Below are 22,708 nucleotides of genomic sequence, written 5' to 3'. Positions count from 1 at the left end.
GCATGCAATTACAATGTGTAATGATGCACAATGGCTGCTTTGGCACTGTTGGAAGATTTGGCGAATGGAAGAATTTGGAGAGAGCGAATTTTCAGAGACCAATGATGATAAGTGGCGTATGAGCCGTGCTTCTACACCTGCATTGCTTGCTGTTTGGGGTTTTATAATGGGTTTCTGTACAGCACTTTGATATATCAGCTGATGTAAGAAAGGCTATATAAATACATTTGATTTGATTCTGATTACCAAGAGCTGTTCTCTTGGATCTCTGTGCTGTAGTGGGCCCAGCTTCACAGAGAAGCACCCACAGAAACCAAGCCTTGCCTGTCCCACTTCAACTCCTTGGAAACCTCGTTAAGAGCGTTGACGGTGCCTCTTTTTGGCCTCCACTTTTATGTCAGGACCACGTCTTTTTTTATTTCTGAGATGGTCCGACCTTCTGAGCCAGCAGCATTCACAGCGCCTGCCACATGCTGCCGCTCTAACGCCTTTTTGGCTTTTGTAATGCCCACACTGTGTCCACCAAGCAACATCTTTTTTCTTGCTTCAACCTCCCCTACAATAACTTCTATTTCACACTGGGTGAAATTTCTTTTTTTTTAGCTGTCATTTTTGTCATGCAGTCATTATGGAGGAATATTAATTGGGGGTGTTTCACTGACTATTCATAGGCAACTATGGGCGTTAAAAGGGTGGGACAAGACGCTCGCTCACGTGCACCAAATTTCGAGTTGATTGTGGTTTATAAAGGGAAACCGGCGTGGGATGTGTTATAAATCAGAATATTTTTGTGCGTAAGCACTTTCTGTGTTTCTTTTAACGTGAATGATGTGAATCCTCCGTACAGTTTTATAACTGTTCCTCCACAATCACCCAACCTCAACCCAACTGAGATGGTTTGGGATGAGTTGGATGGCAGAGTGAAGGAAAAGCAGCCAACAAGTGCTCAGCATATGTGAGAACTCCGGCAAGACTGTTGGAAAAGCATTCCAGGTGAAGCTGGTTGAGAGAATGCCAAGAGTGTGCAAAGCTGGCATCAAGGCAAAGGGTGGCTACTTAGAAGAATCTCAAATATAAAATATATTTTGATTTGTTCAACGCTTTTTTGGTTGCTACATGATTCCATATGTGTTACTTCATAGTTTTGATGTATTCACTCTTATTCTACAATGTAGAAAATAGTAAAAAAAAAAAAAAAAACCCTTGAATGAGTAGGTGTGTCCAAACGTTTGACTGTAACTGTACATTTCCCTTGAGTTCAGTATGGTACAGATGATGAATAAAGCTTGTGCAATAATAGAAGTCTATTTTATAGATGTGAGTAGATGGCATTTAGCCTCTCTGTGAGTCACTGACCTCCAGTTCTTGGTGTGAGGCGGTCCCTCCTCCAGCCTCATGAGGGCAAAGCGAGCAGCGCTGAGCGAGATGCCACGTATACCATCTCCCCATTCCTTCTCCGCCCTGTCACACACCACCACGCAGAGAGTTCGATTCGAACGACCATGAATGAACTGAAATGTTCACTGATACTAAGTGTGTGGGTTTAATAACCTGTGAGTGTGAGTTACTAATGAATATAAGGACATCCCAACAGTGTTTAACCATTGTATTTGAAAATCTCCAGTTTGATTTATATTTCATTCAAATTTATTTTTGGATGGCCCATGTGTGAGAATAACATAAGTGCTGGTACATCAATATAGACTCCCTGTTTTTCTCAAGCAGCCACATTAATCAGTGTGACTAAGTTAATACAACTTGATAACCCTCTGAACAGAATCAGGATAATTTGCTAAGAAAACGGAGAAAGACAACTTTTCTCTCTAGACTCAGCCAAGTCTGTTATGGGTCTTGGCTCTGGGAAAAACCCATTTGAAGTGATTTATTATTTCTTAGTTGCAATTTTTCTCTGCTTTGTAGTCCAAGGACTGGAAGCTCACTCACCCAGCGAACTCAATGTATTTGTAGATGCAGGTAGCGATCACCATGGCAACAATGGCGTAGTACCAGGAACAGATGAACATGAGTGACAGACACAAGCTCATGCCCAGGAAGGAGAGAGCCCTGTGGGGGGCAGAAGAACAGGAAGTCACATCCTCAGTCTGTTGTTTGTTGCTGCTAGAGTCACACCACTTACTAATCATAATAATGGCCAGAGATTGGAGACAGGAAATCTTGTCTCTCTGTCTGCTGTTGTTGTGGTCTTGCCAATAGAGGATTAATATAGGCTAAGACAGGCTCCGGATTCCCACAGTGTCTCTGGCAGACTATTCAGGTAAATAACAGCTTCCTAACAGAAACCTACTTGGCCTGGCCAGATATCCGGTGCCAGACATAAATGCTATAGTAGACTGTTTCACACCTGGGAATATTAGCACTCTTTGGTGATGATCCCACAGCTAAGATCTAGAGCTATGCCTGCTATGTTGAGTTGTTCAATTCACCAGTGGTAGAACTTGAAGCGAGGCCTCCAGTTGGGGGTTCTCAGTAGAGTCTGCAGGGCACAGGCCAGGTTGACAAACATGTAGCACATCAAGAAGAACCTACACAGACAGAAATGAGAACTCAGTCAGAACAGCTGTACTTGCTACCAAGACATAACCATCTCCACAGTGTGTTTAAGGTGAAGCAAAATTAATATTAGATGTGGGATTGTCTTACATGGAGAGGATGGGGGCAACAGCGTCCAGAGAGGCGATGATTATGCCAATCTCACAGATACTAGCTGTGAGAAGCAGGGCCCAGGTAGGCTCTCCGTTGGCCTTGCCATGCCCAAACACCTACAGACAACACACAACAGTGAGATACAATGAACTATTAACTATCCCGAGTGGTGCAGCGGGCTAAGGCACTGCATCTCAGTGCTAGAGGTGTCACTACAGAGCCTGGTTTGATTCCAGGCTGTTTCACAACCGGCTGTGATTGGGAGTCCCATAGGGCGGTGCACAATTGGGTTTGGCCGGGGTAGGCTGTCATTGTAAATAAGAATTTGTTCTTAACTGACTTGCCTAGTAAAATAAAGGTTAAATAAAAAAATAAAATAACACACATGCATGCACACACACACACACACACCTGAACCTAAATCACAGCACATTGTAGTATAAAATTGAGTGGACAGTAGGAGTTTCAGTGTCTCCTTTTCTCTCATTCAGGTCACACTGGTCCCTGCTGCAGGGTGATTAATCACTATCTACCCACAAGCTGCAGACGGTGGGTTTGGCAGGGGGGGTAAAGACAGCTTCCATCACAGCAAGTCAACCTGAGCCTGGACTATAGTAGGGCCATACATAAGTAATCACTGCTAGCTCCTACACACTTGAGAGGTATTTGAATAGAGTGGACTTACATTGCTCGGAACAAACAGATACAATCTCTATGTGGTATTAAAACAGTAGTAGCTGTGGTTCTGGTAATAGTATACAGTAAATTTACTATACAGATCATTACCAATGTTGTGTGTGCGCGTTCGCTGATTGACCACTCCAAGAAATAGCTGTGCTAGCGTGGTTGTGAAAGAGTGTTTTATTTGCCTTTATATGAATGTGTGTGTGTGTGTGTGTACTCACTTTAAGGAAAGGGATGACGCTATCGCGAGAAATGGCCTGCAGGAGGCGTGGCGCTCCAGTCAAACTCTGAAGCCCAGCCCCACAGGTGGAGAAGAAGGATCCAATCACGATGACCCATGGAGATGGCCAAGCCAACGTACCAATCACAAGGTTACCGTTCACCCCCTCACCGAACCTGAGGTCAGAGTGATAGATTTCTAAGTTGCCTTTTTCAATTCATGTTTTTGCTATAACAACTGGCCTCTTCCATTGCATAATACATTCAGTGTACACAACTGTTTTTTGGATTCTCAGTGTTTTGAAAGTTATTTGTTGTTCTATGTTTTGTATCTGATTACATAGAAAATTAGTGGGAGTATGTTAGTTACAGTCGCTAGTGAAAGTCTACACACCCCTTGCGCAGTCTTCACATTTTGCTGCCTGAAAATTACATCTAAAAAGGGATTGATGTATTGATTGCGTATGTCTTCATGCCCCAGAGTTAATATGGAGCAAAGCCCAGGTAATAACTTACCTAACCCTGGGACAGAGTTTCATTTTTCAGCAAGACAACTATACACATTTTAATGCCAATGTCACTCCAGAATGGCTTTCCAAGAGGTGGTGAGGATTCCTGAATGGTCCAGTCTCAGTCATCACTTTAATCAGAGACAAGGTTTGAATATTGCTGTCCATCAATGATTCACAACCAAGTTTACTGAGCTTGATCAATTTAAATAAAAGCAATGGATACATTGCACTTAGAGTTGTGCAAGGTTGATAAAATCTTATTCAAAATGATTCACATCTGTAATGGCTGCCAAAGCTGCTTCTATCAAGTATTTACTCTATGGAGTGAAAACGTATGCAATCAAGACATTTATTATTATCTTTATTATTAATCATTTGGAGAGAAAAAAATTTTACTTTGAAAATGTGGAGTAGGTTGTGTAGATCTGTAAAAAAAATCTAATGTATTCCCTTTTTAGTTTTAATTTAAGGCAGAAAAATGGGAAGACTGTGCAAGAGGTTGTAGACTTTCACTAGGCACTGTATAGTAATAATGAAGGCAATGGATGTATAGGAGAATACTAATGACTCACTTGTCCCTCAGGACCACCCCTTCAATACAGGCCCCGAACAGGACCACTGCAGACATGTCTGAGAGAAGCAGTGAAGGAATACACCTGCAGACTGTCTCCCAAACAAAGTTAGCTGAGCATTTACAAAAGCTCAAGGAAATATAAACCTAAATAAAGGATCAAATGCTTCATATTGTTTATTCAAACAAAGTATAGTTACTATTCCAGCGTATTATCGTCAGCAGTCCCTGAGAAAGTACAAATCAGATTTCAGCGCAATGGACAGCATCGCTTCAGTAATACTGGCAGTGGACCATGTTTCAGAACCATGGACAGCTCCGCTTCCAGTAGAACTGCCAGGGGAACCACCAAGACTCTTCCAATAGCTGTCCGCCCGGCCAAACTGAGCAATCGGGGGAGAAGGGCTTTGGTCAAGGAGGTGACCAAGACCTGATGGTCACTCTGACAGACCTCCAGTGTCCCTCTGTGGAGATGGGATAACCTTCCAGAAAGACAACCTGCAGCACTCCACCAATCAGGTTTTTATGGTAGAGTGGCCAGACGGAAGCCACTCCTCAGTAAAAGGCACATTACAGGCTGCTTGGAGTTTGCCAAAAGGACTCTCAGACTATGAGAAACAAGATTCTCTGGTCGGATGAAACCAAAATGAACTCTTTGGCCTGAATGACAAGCGTCACATCTGGAGGAAACCTGGCACCATCCCTACGGTGAAGCATGGTGCTGGCAGTATCATGCTGTTGGGATATTTTTCAGCGGCAGGGACTGGGAGACTAGGCAGGATCGTGGGAAAGATGAATGGAGCAAAGTAAAGAGAGATCCTTGATGAAAATCTGCTCCAGAGCGCTCAGGACCTCAGACTGGGGCGATGGTTCACCTTCCAATAGGATAATGATCCTAAACACACAGTCAAGACAACGCAGGAGTGGCTTCAGGAACGGTCTCTGAATGTCCTTGAGTGGCCCAGCCAGAGCCCAGACTTGAAGCCGATCGAACATCTCTGGAGAGACCTAAAAATTAAGGTGCAGCAACGCTCCCCAACCAACCTGACAGGTTTTGAGAGGATCTTCAGAGAAGAATGGGAGAAACTCCCCAAATACAGGTGTGCCAAGCTTGTAGCGTCATACCGAAGAAGACTCGAGGCTGTAATCGCTGCCAAAGGTTCTTTAACAAAGTACTGAGTAAAGGGTCTGAATACTTTTTTTTATTTTTTTTATTTGTAATAAACTTGCAAAATTGTCTAAAAACCTGTTTTTGCTTTGTCATTATTGGGTATTGTGTGGAGATTGATGAGGGGAAAAACTATTGAATCAATTTTCGAATAAGGATGTCGTGTAACAAAATGTGGAAAAAGTCAAGGTGTCTGAATACTTTCCGAATGCACTGTATATACTGTATTATAAACCGGGTGGTTCGAACCCTGCATGCTGATTGGCTGACAGCCGTGGTATATCAGACCGTATACCACAGGTATGACAAAACCCTTATTTTTACTTATTTTTACGCATTATGGCTTAAGTAAAGGATACACACTATAGAAGTAGTGGTGATGGCTGCTATGGTGCCTATGGGGATGGACTTCTGGGCATCACGCAGGTCTCCAGAGCGGTTGGAGCCAGCCATGATGCCTGGGAGGCAGAGGAACAGATATAAACAGGATTAAACAGGACCAATTCTCATCCTTCACACTTGATGTGAAATGGCTTGTCCTCTGTTTCACACGTTTGACTTTTTTCATTATACTGTGCTAGGGAGTGCTTTTTGGAAAGTGAAAAAGTGGAGGCACAACAAAAAAACAAATAGAATTTTCGATAAAAGACCTTAACAAAACGTATTCTTTACTTGTAGCAACTGTGTTTATAAAAATGATCCAGCAAACTGGTGCTGTGTTCAACAAACCAGGAGCAGCTCTCACAAAACATGAGTACTGATAATACTATACTGTATGTCACAGAGCAAATGTTCATACACAATGGGCATTTTATTCAGCTGTTATGCCATTGGGATGATAGTGGGAATGTGACTCATGTATTCCCCAGAATTTCTGCTGATGTGGTTTTAGGCAGAAATTCTACTTCCTCTCATTTCGCCCTATTCAGCTCCTTTTGTGTCATCAGTTGTGGAATGTATTTCTCTCTCTCTCTCTCTGCATTTGGGCCTGTGGAGAGACTCTCACGGCACTATTTGTCACCATGAAGTGGATATTACAACAGGAATAATGTTTCTCGCTGGTTTCCTTGGGTCTAGGAGTGGTGCTTTTGATCTGGTATTTACTTTGAATTCATAAGGTAACATTTTTAATGTAATTATAATAACTTAATATAAGTTATTAGATAAATCAGGTTACTGCTTGGCTGAAACAAAAGCCTGTACCTATACTGTCTTTTTGGGATAAGCTTGACCTAGTCGGTCCCCAGCAGTGACTCCTGACCCTTGACCCAGTGACTAACCTGTGACGGAGGGGAAGTAGATCCCCACCAGCAGGGTGAAGAAGCTGGTGATATCAGCCAGGACGTAACGGTTGGAGTTGGTGACGATAGCTTCAGGATCCTGCATGGCAGAGATCCCCCGCTTCTCCAAGAAATCTCCCTTCTCCAGGTAGTAACCAAACAGATTCTCTGTGTGAGAGAGAGAGAGAGTAGAGAGAGAGAATAGAGAAAGAGAAAGAGAGAGAGACAGAGAGAGTAGAGAGATAATTACATACCTCTTGTGGAGTACCAGTACATCGCTCTACTACAGACTACATTCGATTACAATACGTTCTGAATGGGCACCTCTTACCAGCCAGTATACCACTGCTGACCCCTGGGATACCCTGGATCTCAGAAACGTTGTTGTTTACAAAGTATTCATCACAGGTAGCATTGAGGAACTCGGAGTCACAGAAAATCTTCCACAGTTTGGTGGTGACTGTGCCGTTGTCCCGCTCAATGACCTTGGCACAAACGTCAAACCCCTTGGAGATCAGAGTGCGGTTCCCCAGGATACACACGCTGTAGCGGGTAGGACAGACATGACATAATCATTAGCTCCTTATTTATTTAGAGGTTGGGGAAAGCACAACATAAATCAACATAACTATGCAAGGCACATGGCTTGATTGAGTGAATGGAGTAAACATTAAACAAACAAATCAAAATCCGCTGGTTGCTTTGTGCTTATGGCTAGAGACAAGGTCATCGTGGTTTCGTTTGTTTGGTTTGTAAAGCTCCGAAAGCTTTAAAGCTGGAATCCTTAACAACGAATATTGTTTTTTCCCCCTCAGACATCATTGCACGAGGACAGCAGGATATGCACTGCAATTTATTTTACCACGCTGCCGAATGCTCCTCTCGTCCGTTTTCATGAACAAAACAAAAATAATAACAAATACACTGGGGTGAACAGTGGCACTGTTTCCCCTAATGCGGATTCGATCTGTAAGGGACAGTTTGAAAATTACTGGGGTGAGGGGGGAGTCAGAGACCACTCAGAGGTCAGAGAAGTAAGTGAACGTAATGGTCATCTCGTTTTTGGCATGCTGGATGCCCTACGCCACAGTGGCCTGGTACATCTTTACCAATCAAGGAACCAACTTCAGCCCTGTCATGATGACCATCCCCAACCTTCTTTGCCAAGAGTGCTGTCCTCTACAACCCAGTCATCTATACTGAGTGTACAAAACGTTATGAATCTGCTTTTTCCATCACATAGACTGACCAGGTGAATCCAGGTGAAAACTATTATCCCTTATTGATGTCACTTGTTAAATTCACTTCAATCAACACAGATGAAGGGGAGGAGACATGATAAAGAAGGATGTTTTAACCTTGAGATAATTGAGAGATTGATTGTGTTTGTGTGCCATTCCGTGGGTGATTGAGCAAGACAAAAGATTTAAGGGCCTTTGAATGGGGTATGGTACGTAGTAGGTGCAAAACACACCGGTTTGAATCAAGAACTGCAACGCTGCTGGGTTTTTCTCTTTCCCATGAGTATCAAGAATGGTTCACCACCAAAAGGACATCCAGCCAACTTGACACAACTGTGGGAAGCATTGGAGTCAACATGGGCCAAAAAAGGGTGCAACTCAATATTAGGAATGTGTTTCCTAATGTTTTGTACACTCAGGTGTTCTTAATGTGTTTTACACTCAGTTACTAGGGTGGAGGGTGGTCCAAAATAGGTGGGTTTTCTTTTAGCTTTTGGGAGGGTTGAGTGTGTTTTTTATTAGGCACGGGAGGGTAGTGCATTTTCCTCCTGGTTTACATTCACTATTTTGCAGGCGTTACTATATAATAGATTCCATCTTTGGCAAATTTCCTCGTCTGCTTCCCTTATGCACTATGCTAACCATACCACATGTCAATATAGTCTACCTTGTCCTCTATCCACCATTCATACAGTGGGGCAAAAAAGTATTTAGTCAGCCACCAATTGTGCAAGTTCTCCCACTTAAAAAGATGAGAGAGGCCTGTAATTTTCATCATAGGTACACTTCAACTATGACAGACAAAATGAGAAAAAAAATCCAGAAAATCACATTGTAGGATTTTTTATGAATTTATTTGCAAATTATGGTGGAAAATAAGTATTTGGTCAATAACAAAAGTTTATCTCAATACTTTGTTATATACCCTTTGTTGGCAATGACAGAGGTCAAACGTTTTCTGTAAGTCTTCACAAGGTTTTCACACACTGTTGCTGGTATTTTGGCCCATTCCTCCATGCAGATCTCCTCTAGAGCAGTGATGTTTTGGGGCTGTTGCTGGGCAACACAGACTTTCAACTCCCTCCAAAGATTTTCTATGGGGTTGAGATCTGGAGACTGGCTAGGCCACTCCAGGACCTTGAAATGCTTCTTACGAAGCCACTCCTTCGTTGCCCGGGCGGTGTGTTTGGGATCATTGTCATGCTGAAAGACCCAGCCACGTTTCATCTTCAATGCCCTTGCTGATGGAAGGATGTTTTCACTCAAAATCTCACGATACATGGCCCCATTCATTCTTTCCTTTACACGGATCAGTCGTCCTGGTCCCTTTGCAGAAAAACAGCCCCAAAGCATGATGTTTCCACCCCCATGCTTCACAGTAGGTATGGTGTTCTTTGGATGCAACTCAGCATTCTTTGTCCTCCAAACACGACGAGTTGAGTTTTTACCAAAAAGTTATATTTTGGTTTCATCTGACCATATGACATTCTCCCAATCTTCTTCTGGATCATCCAAATGCTCTCTAGCAAACTTCAGACGGGCCTGGACATGTACTGGCTTAAGCAGGGGGACACGTCTGGCACTGCAGGATTTGAGTCCCTGGCGGCGTAGTGTGTTACTGATGGTAGGCTTTGTTACTTTGGTCCCAGCACTCTGCATGTCATTCACTAGGTCCCCCCGTGTGGTTCTGGGATTTTTGCTCACCGTTCTTGTGCTCATTTTGACCCCACGGGATGAGATCTTGCGTGGAGCCCCAGATCGAGGGAGATTATCAGTGGTCTTGTATGTCTTCCATTTCCTAATAATTGCTCCCACAGTTGATTTCTTCAAACCAAGCTGCTTACCTATTGCAGATTCAGTCTTCCCAGCCTGGTGCAGGTCTACAATTTTGTTTCTGGTGTCCTTTGACAGCTCTTTGGTCTTGGCCATAGTGGAGTTTGGAGTGTGACTGTTTGAGGTTGTGGACAGGTGTCTTTTATACTGGTAACAAGTTCAAACAGGTGCCATTAATACAGGTAACGAGTGGAGGACAGAGGAGCCTCTTAAAGAAGAAGTTACAGGTCTGTGAGAGCCAGAAATCTTGCTTGTTTGTAGGTGACCAAATACTTATTTTCCACCATAATTTGCAAATAAATTCATTAAAAATCCTACAATGTGTTTTTCTGGATTTTTTTTCCTCATTTGGTCTGTCATAGTTGAAGTGTACCTATGATGAAAATTACAGGCCTCTCTCATCTTTTTAAGTGGGAGAACTTGCACAATTGGTGGCTGACTAAATACTTTTTTGCCCCACTGTAGTGGCAGAAGTGGTAGGTGGATTGTTTGTCCAGATCTGCAATAGGTTAACTAGCAAAGTTACCACACATAAAATAATTTAATCTGCACCAATTTTATATATACTGTAAATCCACAAGAACTAGAAGGAATTGCTGATAAGCAGGGGAGAGGCCAGGTGTGTCATAATGCATGAAAGAACAACGAGACATGCAGCTCAAAAAGCTCCCCTATTGATTTTGTTTAGGGACAATAAAATGATATAGACAACACCACAATGCAATGAATAATTCCATTATTGTTTTCAAGTGAGTACAAAATCCCGACACTAGGCTGTAAACTGCAATGAAAATGTCATTTGAGTAATGGCGCAAAAGCGCTGTCATTTGAATGTTTCATTCCATTCCGATCAGTCGTGGGTCTACTCCCGACAGTTGATACAGTATAGAAATGCACAGTGGAAGGCCAGTCTAGCTGTATTTTAAATGATGATACTGAGATGAGCTTGTCTGTTGCGGGTGACCATTCTTCCAAGTCATCCTATAATAATGTGGCCACATATGATCCCGGCAGGCCCAGTTATACAGCAAAGTTTAACACGCACTCTGCCTCTTCTCCAATTCCGAGTGGCTATTCCTCGCGCACCTAGAACCTAACGCTTCAACACAGCCTACATATTTGTCTATTAACTTTATGTTAAGTCACAATGTTTTAATCTGATTAGGCTACTTCAAATGAGTCCTGTAGGCTACCTGCGCACTTTTGTCCAAAATATAATTCCAGCATCCAAACTGTGCACCGGCCACTCCATTTGATGAACGTATATCTGCTACGAAACACCAAAAGGTGTAATGACATTCGAAGACTGTCAAGCCTAAACTTAGATACCGGGTACAAGGTAGGGACGGATTTATTTTCTGTTTGTCGATATTGACATAGTCTATTTGATTAGGATGTTGAAAATGCAAACCATGACATGGAAGCACCCGACGTTGGTAACACACAGGTTAAAATATCAAAATCAACTTAATTAATTTGGGGGCATGTCGAACACACATGAAACATTCATTGACATTTTGCTAGCTTGCAATTGCTAGCTAATTGTTCCTGGGAGATGAACATTGGGTTATTTCACCAGAAATGCATATGATCATTTTTTTCTGGATCTTTGAAGAACTCGCTGTCACGACTTCCGCCGAAGTCGGCTCCTCTCCTTGTCCGAGCGGCGTTTGACGGTCGATATCACCGGTCTTCTAGCCATCGCCGTTCCAATTTTTTTGTTCCATTTGTTTTGTCTTGTTCCCCGTACACCTGGTTTACATTCCCTAATCACACTGCACATATATATTCCTCTGTTCCCCCCATGTTTTGTGTGGAATTGTTTTTGTATTGTGTTTATTGTATCACGCCAGTCTGTTTTTTTCACCCTGGGCATTGCCTGTAAAACTTATGGTTGTTTGGTGAAACTTATGGTTGTATTCTTGACGGTATTATGCGCTTGTCACTTTTGCTGGTTGGCTGGAGTTGTGTAGCTGTTTGCGCCCGTCTGTTATTGCTCTTGGCAAATAAAGTCGCCTGATCACCTATCTCTGCTCTCCTGCACTTGACTCGAATGACCAGCAGCGAAAACCCAGACACTCGTATGTTTCTCTATTCTGACTATTAACTCTAGAAAAGCTGGGCATCGAGCAATGCGTTCTGAGCCAAAGTCAAAACAGTCAAATTAATACGTCATACATACATTATGAAGGTTAGAATATTAGAATACATTAGAATACGAAAAAATACTTTCTTTAGTTTAAGTTACTGTAAAAAAAACTAAAAACACCACAATTCAAGTGTTATACAACATCACAAAGAAATGTATTTTAATTTTGTTAAGGGAGGACTTTAGAAGCATAAAAAATGAATACATTTTATTTCAAAAGAACATAATATTATAGTTTTATTATGTTACTAGTCTGTGCTTAGTGGCCTATGGCTATACTGCTGCAAGTTCTCACTTGTAGAATGCATGGAACAACGGACGTAATATTCAATAAAAAATGATATTTGAAATATCGCATCCCTTAATTTTAAGAGTTGTTTGGCAAATGAACAGTACCAGTTAAAAGTTTGGACACACCTACTCATTCAAGGGTTTTTCTTAATTTTTTACTATTTTCTACATTGTAGAATAATAGTGAAGACATAAACACTATGAAATAACACATATGGAATCATGTAGTAACCAAAAAAAGTGCTGAACAAATAAAGATATATTTTATATTAGTAGCCACCCTTTGCCTTGATGACAGCTTTTCACAGTCTTGGCATTCTCTCAACCAGCTTAATGAGGTAGTCTCCTGGAATGCATTTCAATTAACAGGTGTGCCTTGTTAAAAGTTAATTTGTGGAATTTTTTTCCTTCTTAATGCATTTGAGCCAATCAGTTGTGTTGTGACAAGGTAGGGGTGGTATACAGAATATAGCCCTATTTGGTAAAATACCAAGTCCATATTATGGCAAGAACAGCTCAAACAAGCAAAGAGAAACGACAGTCCATCATTACTTTAAGACATGAAGGTCAGTCAATATGGAAAATTTCAAGAAATTTGAAAGTTTCTTCAAGCGCAGTCGCAAAAAACATTCAGCGCTATGATGAAACTGTCTCTCATGAGGACCGCCACGGGAAAGGACAACCCATCCTCTGCTGCAGAGGATAAGTTCATTAGAATTACCAGCCTCAGAAATTGCAGCACACTTAACCAGCATGGGTACCACAGCATTCTGCAGCGATACGTCATTCCATCTGGTTTGCGTTTAGTGGGATTATCAATTGTTTTTCAACAGGACAATGACTCATCACACCTCCCGGCTTTGTAAGGGATATTTGAACAAGAAGGGGAGTGATGGAGTGCTTTATCAGATGACCTTGCCGCCACAATCACCCGACCTCAACCCAGTTGATATGGTTTGGTGTGAGTTGGACCGCAGAGTGAAGGAAATGCTAGCCAACAATTGCTGAGCATATTTTGGAACTCCTTTAAGACTGTTGGAAATTAATTCCAGGTGAAGCTGGTTGAGATAATGCCAAGAGTGTGCAAAGCTGTCATCAAGGCAAAGGGTGGCTACTTTGAAGAATCTCAAATATAAAATATATTTTGAGTTGTTTAACACTATTTATACTATTTTCTACATTGTAGAATAATAGTGAAGACATCATAACTATGAAATCCGACAAATGGAATCATGTAGTAACCAAAAAAAGGAAAGATCCTTGAATGAGTAGGTGTGTCTGTCACACCCTGATCTGTTTAACCTGTCTTTGTGCTTGTCTCCACCCCCCTCCAGGTGTCACCCACCTTCCTCATTATCCCCAGTGTATTTATACCTGTGTTCTCGGTTTGTCTGTTGCCAGTTCGTCTTGTCTTGTCAGATCTTACTAGTGTGTTTTCCCGGCTCCCTGCTTTCTCAAGTTCTGTTCCCTAGTTCTGACCATTCTGCCTGACCTGACCCCGAGCCTGCCTGTTGAGCTCTACCTGCCTGACTGACCCGTTTATGAACTTCTGCCTGTCCTGACCCCGAACCTGCCTGTACCTTTTTGACTCTGCCCTGGATTACGGACCTCTGCCTGCCTTTGACCTATCTTTTGCCTGCCCCCTGTTTGGGTCAATAAATCTGTGACTCTAGCTGTCTGCATCTGGGTCTTATTCTGAGTTCTGATAGTGTCCAAACTTTTGACTTGTACTGTATGTGTTTTAGAAACCTTGTAAGAACCTGCTCTTTCCGTTATGAAATCAAAACATCTTACCTCCATGAAGGATAATTTGAAAAAGTTGCTTCTTGGTAAACTCTGTTCCCTTCTTTGTCAATTACCCACGCTGTTCTGCTGTCTCTGTCACGCCCTGACCGTAGAGAGCTTTTTATGTCTCTATTTTGGTTTGGTCAGGGTGTTATTTGGGTGGGCATTCTATGTTCATTTTCTATGTTTTCTATTTCTTTGTGCTTGGCCGGGTGTGGTTCTCAATCAGAGGCAGCTGTCTATCGTTGTCTCTGATTGAGAACCATATTTAGGTAGCCTTTTCCCACCTGTGTTTTGTGGGTAGTTACTTTCTGTTTAGTGTTTTGCACCTGACAGGACTGTTTCGGTTTCGGTTATTCTCTTTGTTATTTTGTTATTAGTGTTCAGTTTCAATAAAAAGCATGAACACTTACCACACTGCGCTTTGGTCCGATTCCTGTTCTTCAGACGAAGAAAACCGTTACAGAACTACCCACCACAAGCCGACCAAGCAGCGTGGTATGGAGGAGCAGAGGGTTCAGGACTCCTGGACATGGGAGGAGATATTGGACGGACAGGGACCCTGGAGACAGGCTGGGGAATATCGCCGCCTGAAAGAAGAACTGGAGGCAGCTAAAGCTGAGAGGCGGCGATATGAGGCAAGGCAGCGCAGCAGGCACGACAGGCAGCCTCCCAATTTTTTGGGGGGGGCGGCACACGGGGAGATTGGCGGAGTCAGGCGATAGACCTGAGCCAACTCCCCGTGCTTACCGGAAGCAGCGTGGTACTGGTCAGGCACCGCGTTATGCGGTAAAACGCACGGTGTCTCCAGTGCGCGCGCATAGCCCGGAGCGCAATATGCCAGCCCCCCGCAAGTGCCATGCGAGAGTGGGCCTCCAGCCAGGGCGGATTGTGCCAGCTCAGCGCGCTTGGTCTCCGGTGCGCCGTTTCGGCCCAGGGTATCCTGCGCCGGCTCTGCGTACTGTGTCTCCGGGGCGCTGGGACGGTTCAGTTCGTCCTATGCCTGTGCTCCGCCCGTGCCGGGCTAAAGTGGGCATTGAGCCAAGTAGAGAGGTGCAAGTGGTAAGCACCAGATCTCCAGTGCTCCCCCACAGCCCGGTTCGACCTGTGCCTGCAGTCTGGAGGGGCCGGGCTAAAGTGGGCATTCAGCCTGGAGGAGTGGTGCCAAGGCTGCGCACCAGAGCTCCAGTGCTCCCCGACAGCCCGGTTCATCCTGTGCCTCCTCTACGCACCAGGCCTCCTGTAGGTCTCCCCAGCCTGGTGGGCCCTGTGGCAGCCCTCTGCGTCTCCTCCCTCCAGCGACGCCCTCCAGTCCGGAGCCTCCAGCGATGCCCTCCAGTCCGGAGCCTCCAGCGACGCCCTCCAGTCCGGAGCCTCCAGCGACGCCGTCCAGTCCGGAGCCTCCAACGAGGATGCCCAGTCCGAGTCCCGCTACTAGGGTCCCCAGTCCGGGGCCCGCTACGAGGGTGCCCAGTCCGGGCCCGCTACGACGGTCCCCAGTCCAGGGTCGGCGGCGAGGTGGAGCGGGGGCTACGTCCCGCACCAGAGCCGCCACCGCGGAGAAATGCCCACCCAGACCTTCCCCTATAGGTTCAGGTTTTGCGGCCGGAGTCCGCACCTTTGGGGGGGGGGGGGTACTGTCACGCCCTGACCATAGAGAGCTTTTTATGTCTCTATTTTGGTTTGGTCAGGGTGTGATTTGGGTGGTTATTCTATGTTCATTTTTCTATGTTTGGCCGGGTGTGGTTCTCAGAGGCAGCTGTCTATCATTGTCTCTGATTGAGAACCATACTTAGGTAGCCTTTTCCTTTTTGTGGGTAGTTATTTTCTGTTTAGTGTTTTGCACCTGACAGGACTGTTTCGGTTTCGGTTATTCTCTTTGTTATTTTGTTATTAGTGTTCAGTTTCAATAAAAAGCATGAACACTTACCACACTGTGCTTTGGTCCGATTCCTGTTCTTCAGACAAAGAAAACCGTTACAGTCTCTTCATTCACATTTTAGCGCCCGGCTCTGCAGCGCGCAAGGAGTGCGCAAGGAGTGTGGATGAAATGATTGAATAACATGTACAAGTCAATTTATTTTGGAACGCTCGCACAAGCAACGTGTCGCTGAAATCCAAACAAATAAATTGTAATTTGTCTCTTGCTTCGTAAACAACAGGTGTAGACTAACAGTGAAATGCTTACTTACGGGCCCTTCCCAACAACGCAGAGAGAATATTTTAAAATAATAGCAAAATAATAACATGAGGGATAAATACACAATGAGTAACGATAACTTGGCAATATACACGAGTTCGAGTAACGAGTCGATGTGCATGGGTACGAGGTGTTTGAGGTAGATATGTACACAGGTAGGAATAAGGCGACTAGGCAACAGGGTAGATGATAAACATTAGCAGCAGCAGCATATGTGATGAGTTAAAAGAGTTAGTGCAAAAAGGGTCAATGCAGATAGTCTGGGTAGCTATAATTGGTGAACTATTTGACAGTCTTATGGCTTGGGGGTGGAAGCTGTTGAGGGTCCTGTTGATTCCGGACTTGGTGCATCGGTACCGCTTGCCGTGCAGTAGCAGAAAGAACAGACTATGACTTGGGTAGCTGGAGACAATTTTTAGGACCTTTCTCTGATGGTGCAGCTGTATAACTTGCTGAATTTTTTCAGTCCTCCTGAGTGGGAAGAGCCTTTGTCGTGCCTTCTTCACGACTGTGTTGGGGTGTGTGGACCTTAGTGATATGGACTCTGAGGGACTTGAAGCTCTCAACATGCTCCACTACAGCCCATCAATGTGGATGGGGGTGTGCTCGGCCCTCAGTTTCCTTTAGTCCACGATCAGCTCCTTTGTTTTGCTGATGTTAATGGTGAGGTTGTTGTCCTGGCACCACACTGCCAGGTCACTAACCTTCTCTGTATAGGCCGTCTAATCGTCGTTGATCAGCTCAACCACCGTTGTGTCGTCAGCAAACTTAATGATGGTGTTGGAGTCGTGTGCGGCCATGCAGTCGTGAGTGAACAGGGAGTACAGGAGGGGACTTTGCACGCACCCCTGAGGGGCCCCCATGTTGAGGGTCATTGTCTGGTTTGGGTGTAAGTGAGCAACAGCAGGAAAAAGTTTTGGAAGCACCAATGTGTATGGGAGAGCATGTAAAGGACACCAGCATGCACCAGCACAAGGCTCAGTCAGGTCAAACTTACGGGAAAACAGGGGGTTCAAAGGCCGTCTTGATGACCCCAGCATAGACAGCCAGGATGGACAGAATGACGCAGGCCAGGAAGACCAGAGCCAGCTTGTTGACATATTTGACCCCCACAAACACCACCGTGGCCATGAAACTGAGCACAATGGTGCCGTATACACGCATGTTGTTCAGCATCGCTGCCTCCATATCAGCCCCCTCCAGACCCTCCATCTTAAAAATGGCTGCCTGGGGGAGGATGTAGATCTGGAGAAGGGAAAGATGGAGGGAGAGAGAGAAAGGGAGGTGGAGGGAAAAGGAGAGAGGAAGAGAAAAGAGAGTAAGAATAGGATGGAGGGAGAGAAAGGGTGTGTTAAAAATGACAGATGGTGGGACGAGGATGGAGGGAAAGTGGGAGCGAGCGACAGAAAAGGATGAGGAGAAAAAAGGAAACAGGGAGTGAGTGAGAGGGTGTGGGAATAGAAATCAGATATTATCTCAAACATTGTCGAAATCATATAAATGTAGTGGATAATGGATTTCTTTTATATCATTATAATGGCACAGACAAGGCACTAACAAATGAACAGTTTTCTGTGAGTGTGACAGCTTGCTGAATTAATCAATTATAATTTAGATATTATCAGGAATTGCAACAGCTTTTCATATTTGTCTAAAATGAAAAGGTATCAACATAATTGATTGTATTTAATGGATAATTTTTGGCATAATCTATTGCACCACAATCTGTAGGCAGAAGAACAAACATCTTCCTCCTGCATTCATCATTATTGCATGTGGTCTCGCCCCCAAAATAAAACGCTGGACACAAGGCACAGGGGGAAAGAAAACAGATAGCAAACAAAACAATAAAACAATAGCAATCATCTTTCCTTACCAGCAGAAGTTCGATGGCACCAAGGATGTACATTGCACCTGCAAAAGTAGTTCCCAGATAGAAGCAAATTCCGACAGCTCCGCCAAACTCAGGGCCAAGGGAACGGGAGATCATGTAGTAGGAGCCTCCGGCTGAAAGACACAAACACAAACACAACCATTGGCATTCCTCTTTGGCTCGATCTCAGCAATATTGTTTTCAATGATAAACCCCAGGTCTGCACATAAGTCTGAAGACTTCGGGCTTGAATATGCAGAAGTAGTAGTTTGTCAACAGAAACATAGTGCTGCATAGACATTGCTTTGGCATGTTAGATAGAGCTTATCAGGAAAAAAGCCCTAGCCTTTCTATACAGTATCATGACTCTATGGATAGGCACAGAATAGTTTGAGTTTACGAAAAGAAATAGAAAGGTTTCTGATGTTTCACACTTTCACACTTCAACACTTTCATACTTTGTACAGACGATAGAAGGGGTGCTAGTACAGTGTGGTTCTGATTTAGCCATGCTAGCATTAACTGTCCTATCACAGACCAGAGCCATATCAGATGTGAAAACCTAAGTGGTTGGAAAAAACAACAAGATTGCCATGCGTCACCAAGACCTTCCATTCATGCACGCACCAAGGTGTGCCTGTGATACACACTCACCTGGCACCACTCCGTTTGTGGCGATAGCACTCATGGAGATAGCTGTCAGCATGGTCTGAGAGGAGACAGAGGGGAGATAACACTATTATAAAATGGAGCAGTTACATCTATTTTAGCCCTCAGCTGCAGAGTGATGATTCTTAGTTAAACAGTTTAAGGCAAGGCACCACACCCTCATAGGGTAATTACACCCCTTTAATCATATCACAGTCAACTTTTACCAGTTGAATGTGGACACAAATGTAATACTTTTTTGTATTACAAATTCTTCTGAAATATTGGATTAAAATAGGAAATGACATCTCATGAAATATGCATCTACAGTATTTGCACAGCACTCAAATACATTTTTCTGCACCCTGGATGATGTCAGCCTTTTGGTTTCATTTTGTTAAGACACTCCAGGACTTACACATAGCAGATTGTGGATAATTACGTTTTTCATCTTTCTATTTGTAAAATACAAAAGAAAGGTATGTAAATTGCACTTTGGGTGCTTTTAAAAAAAAGAAAATGTAATCTAGAATAAAACTTTGACATCATATCAACAAATCAAATACATTTTTATTTGTCACACACATGGTTAGCAGATGTTAATGCGAGTGTAGCGAAATGCTTGTCTTTCTAGTTCTGACAATGCAGTAATAACCAACGAGTAATCTAACCGAACAATTTCACAACAACTACCTTATACGCACAAGTGTAAAAGGATGAAGAATATGTACATGAAAATATATGAATGAGTGATGGTACAGAACGGCATAGGCACGATGCAGTAGATGGTATAGAGTACAGTATATACATATGAGATGAGTAATGTAGGGTATGTAAACATATAAAAGTGGCATTGTTTAAAGTGGCTAGTGATACATGTATTACATAAAGATGACAAGATGCAGTAGATGGTATAGATTAAACGGCTTCCTACTCAATTCTTGCTCGTACAATATGCATATTATTATTATTATTGGATAGAAAACACTCTCTAGTTTCTATAGCCGTTGGAATTTTGTCTCTGAGTGAAACAGAACTCAATCTACAGCACTTTTCATGATAGGGAGTCAGATTTCAGACATCTTGGCCCCTGATCTGGAGTCAGTTTAAAGGTCCCTGTAAATGCTATGGAGAAACAGACACTTCTTACGTCTTCCCCTGGATGTCAGTACGTGATGACGCTTTGAATGGAGTCGATTGCGCAATCAGGGGCTGTATAAAACAGCAAATACCGGAAGTAGCTTCCCTTTGCTGCCTGCGCCTGGCGCACGAAGGACGTCGGACTCGCCTCCTTCCAAGCTTTTGTTTAGCCAGTAATATTTCTCTGGTCATGTTTTTACTCGTTAGAGGTGTTAAAAACATCATAAGGTAGTTAATTTAAACCGTTTTATAGCAATTTATATCCGTTTAGTGCGATTTTGAGGCATTTATTTCTGAGACACTTTGAACCGCTGGGCACGTTTCCAGTTCATGCCGAACGTTAGTGGGCATTTCCACATGGCAAGAGGACAGCTTTCGACCAAAAGACGATTAGACCCAAGAAAGGATTCTTTGCCCAAGATTCTGATGGAAGAACAGCTCACAGTAAGAACAATTTATGATGATAAATCGTGTTTCTGTCGAAAAATGTTAAACGCTTATGTCGCCATTTTGTTTTGTATAGCTTCGCTTGGCGCAACCTGTATTGAAAAGTAAGGATAATTAAAAAAATGTAAATCAGCGATTGCATTAAGAACTAATTTGTCTTTCGATTCCTGTCAACCCTGTATTTTTTTGTCAAGTATATGATTAGCTATTGATTAAACTAGATCACTCAAAGATGGCGACCGACATTTTCAGGCTTGTTTTGCTACTATTTTCATTGTATAACCACGGTTTTTTATGGCTAAATATGCACATTTTCGAACAAACTCTATATGTATGTTGTAATATGATGTTACAGGAGTGTCATCGGAAGAATTCTGAGAAGGTTAGTGAAAAAATTAATATATTTTGGCGATGATAACGATATCGCTCTCTTTGGCTTGAATTCATGCTGGGGTAACGTTTGCATATGTGGTATGCTAATATAACGATTTATTGTGTTTTCGCCGTAAAACACTTAGAAAATCTGAAATGTTGTCTGAATTCACAAGATCTGTGTCTTTCCATTGCTATGTGCTGTGTATTTTTAAGAAATGTTTTATGATGAGTAAATTGGTAATACAAGTTGCTCTCTGTAGTAATTCTAGTCGCTTTGGTGAGATTTGTGATGGTGGCTGCAATGGCAAACTATGATTTATACCTGAAATATGCACATTTTTCTAACAAAACCTATCCTATACCATAAATATGTTATCAGACTGTCATCTGATGAGGTTTTTTCTTGGTTAGTGGCTATCAATATCTTAGTTTAGCCGAATTGGTGATAGCTACTGGTGGAGAGAAAAAATGGTGGACAAAGAAAAATGGTGTCTTTTGCTAACGTGTTTAGCTAATAGATTTACATATTGTGTCTTCCCTGTAAAACATTTTAAAAATCTGAAATGGTGGCTTTATTCACAAGATCTGTATCTTTCATTAGGTGTCTTGGACTTGTGATTTAATGATATTTAGATGCTACTATTTAATTGTGACGCTATGCTAGCGATGCTAATCAGTGTGGGGGGGGGGGGGGGGGGGTGGGGGGTGATCCCGGATCCGGGGTTGAGGCTCGTTAGAGGTTAAAGTGGCTAGTGCTGAATTTTTTTCATCAATTTTTCCATTATTAAAGTGGCTGGAGTTGAGTCAGTATGTTGGCAGCAGCCACTCAATGTTAGTGGTGGCTGTTTAACAGTCTGATGGCCTTGAGATAGAAGCTGTTTTTCAGTCTCTCGGTCCCTGCTTTGATGCACCTGTACTGACCTCGCCTTCTGGATGATAGCGGGGTGAACAGGCTGTGGCTCGGGTGGCTGTTGCCCTTGATGATCTTTATGGCCTTCCTGTGACATCGGGTGGTGTAGGTGTCCTGGAGGGCAGGTAGTTTGCCCCCGGTGATGCGTTGTGCAGACTTCACTACCCTCTGGAGAGCCTTACGGTTGTGGGCGGAGCAGTTGCCATACCAGGCGGTGATACAGCCCGACAGGATGCTCTCTATTGTGCATCTGTAAAAGTTTGTGAGTGTTTTTGATGACAAGCCACATTTCTTCAGCCTCCTGAGGTTGAAGAGGCGTTGTTGAGCCTTCTTCACAACGCTGTCTGTGTGGTTGGACCATTTCAGTTTGTCCGTGATGTGTACGTCGAGGAACTTAAAACTTTCTACTCTCTCCACTACTGTCCCGTCGATGTGGATAGGGGGGTGCTCCCTCTGCTGTTTCCTGAAGTCCACGATCATCGCCTTTGTTTTGTTGACGTTGAGTGTGAGGTTATTTTCCTGACACCACACTCCGAGGGCCCTCACCTCCTCCCTGTAGGCCGTCTCGTCGTTGTTGGTAATCAAGCCTACCACTACCATCTGCAAACTTGATGATTGAGTTGGAGGCGTGCATGGCCACGCAGTCGTGGGTGAACAGGGAGTACAGGAGAGGGCTCAGAACGCACCCTTGTGGGGCCCCAGTGTTGAGGATCAGCGG

The 22,708-nt window shown here is 43.5% G+C and overlaps 1 protein-coding gene across 1 annotated transcript in view; it reads right to left on the bottom strand.

The window, feature by feature from the left end:
- The window catches only part of slc12a5b (solute carrier family 12 member 5b), a 44,865-nt gene that overhangs the window by 6,754 nt on the left and 15,403 nt on the right, over positions 1-22,708 (bottom strand). Inside the window, exons 5-16 of the mRNA XM_039007498.1 lie at positions 19,125-19,179; positions 18,474-18,604; positions 17,595-17,842; positions 7,430-7,641; positions 7,099-7,266; positions 6,178-6,276; positions 4,652-4,709; positions 3,570-3,744; positions 2,662-2,780; positions 2,445-2,543; positions 1,945-2,064; positions 1,357-1,461 (exon numbers count right to left, since the gene is read on the bottom strand). Coding sequence (XP_038863426.1) covers positions 1,357-1,461; positions 1,945-2,064; positions 2,445-2,543; positions 2,662-2,780; positions 3,570-3,744; positions 4,652-4,709; positions 6,178-6,276; positions 7,099-7,266; positions 7,430-7,641; positions 17,595-17,842; positions 18,474-18,604; positions 19,125-19,179 — 1,589 coding nt within the window. The remainder of the gene's footprint in view (positions 1-1,356; positions 1,462-1,944; positions 2,065-2,444; positions 2,544-2,661; positions 2,781-3,569; positions 3,745-4,651; positions 4,710-6,177; positions 6,277-7,098; positions 7,267-7,429; positions 7,642-17,594; positions 17,843-18,473; positions 18,605-19,124; positions 19,180-22,708) is intronic.

This window comes from Salvelinus namaycush, chromosome 14 (assembly GCF_016432855.1).
Source record: "Salvelinus namaycush isolate Seneca chromosome 14, SaNama_1.0, whole genome shotgun sequence".
Classification (NCBI taxonomy): Eukaryota; Metazoa; Chordata; class Actinopteri; order Salmoniformes; family Salmonidae; genus Salvelinus; species Salvelinus namaycush.
This window is presented reverse-complemented; position numbering and strand designations above follow the sequence as displayed.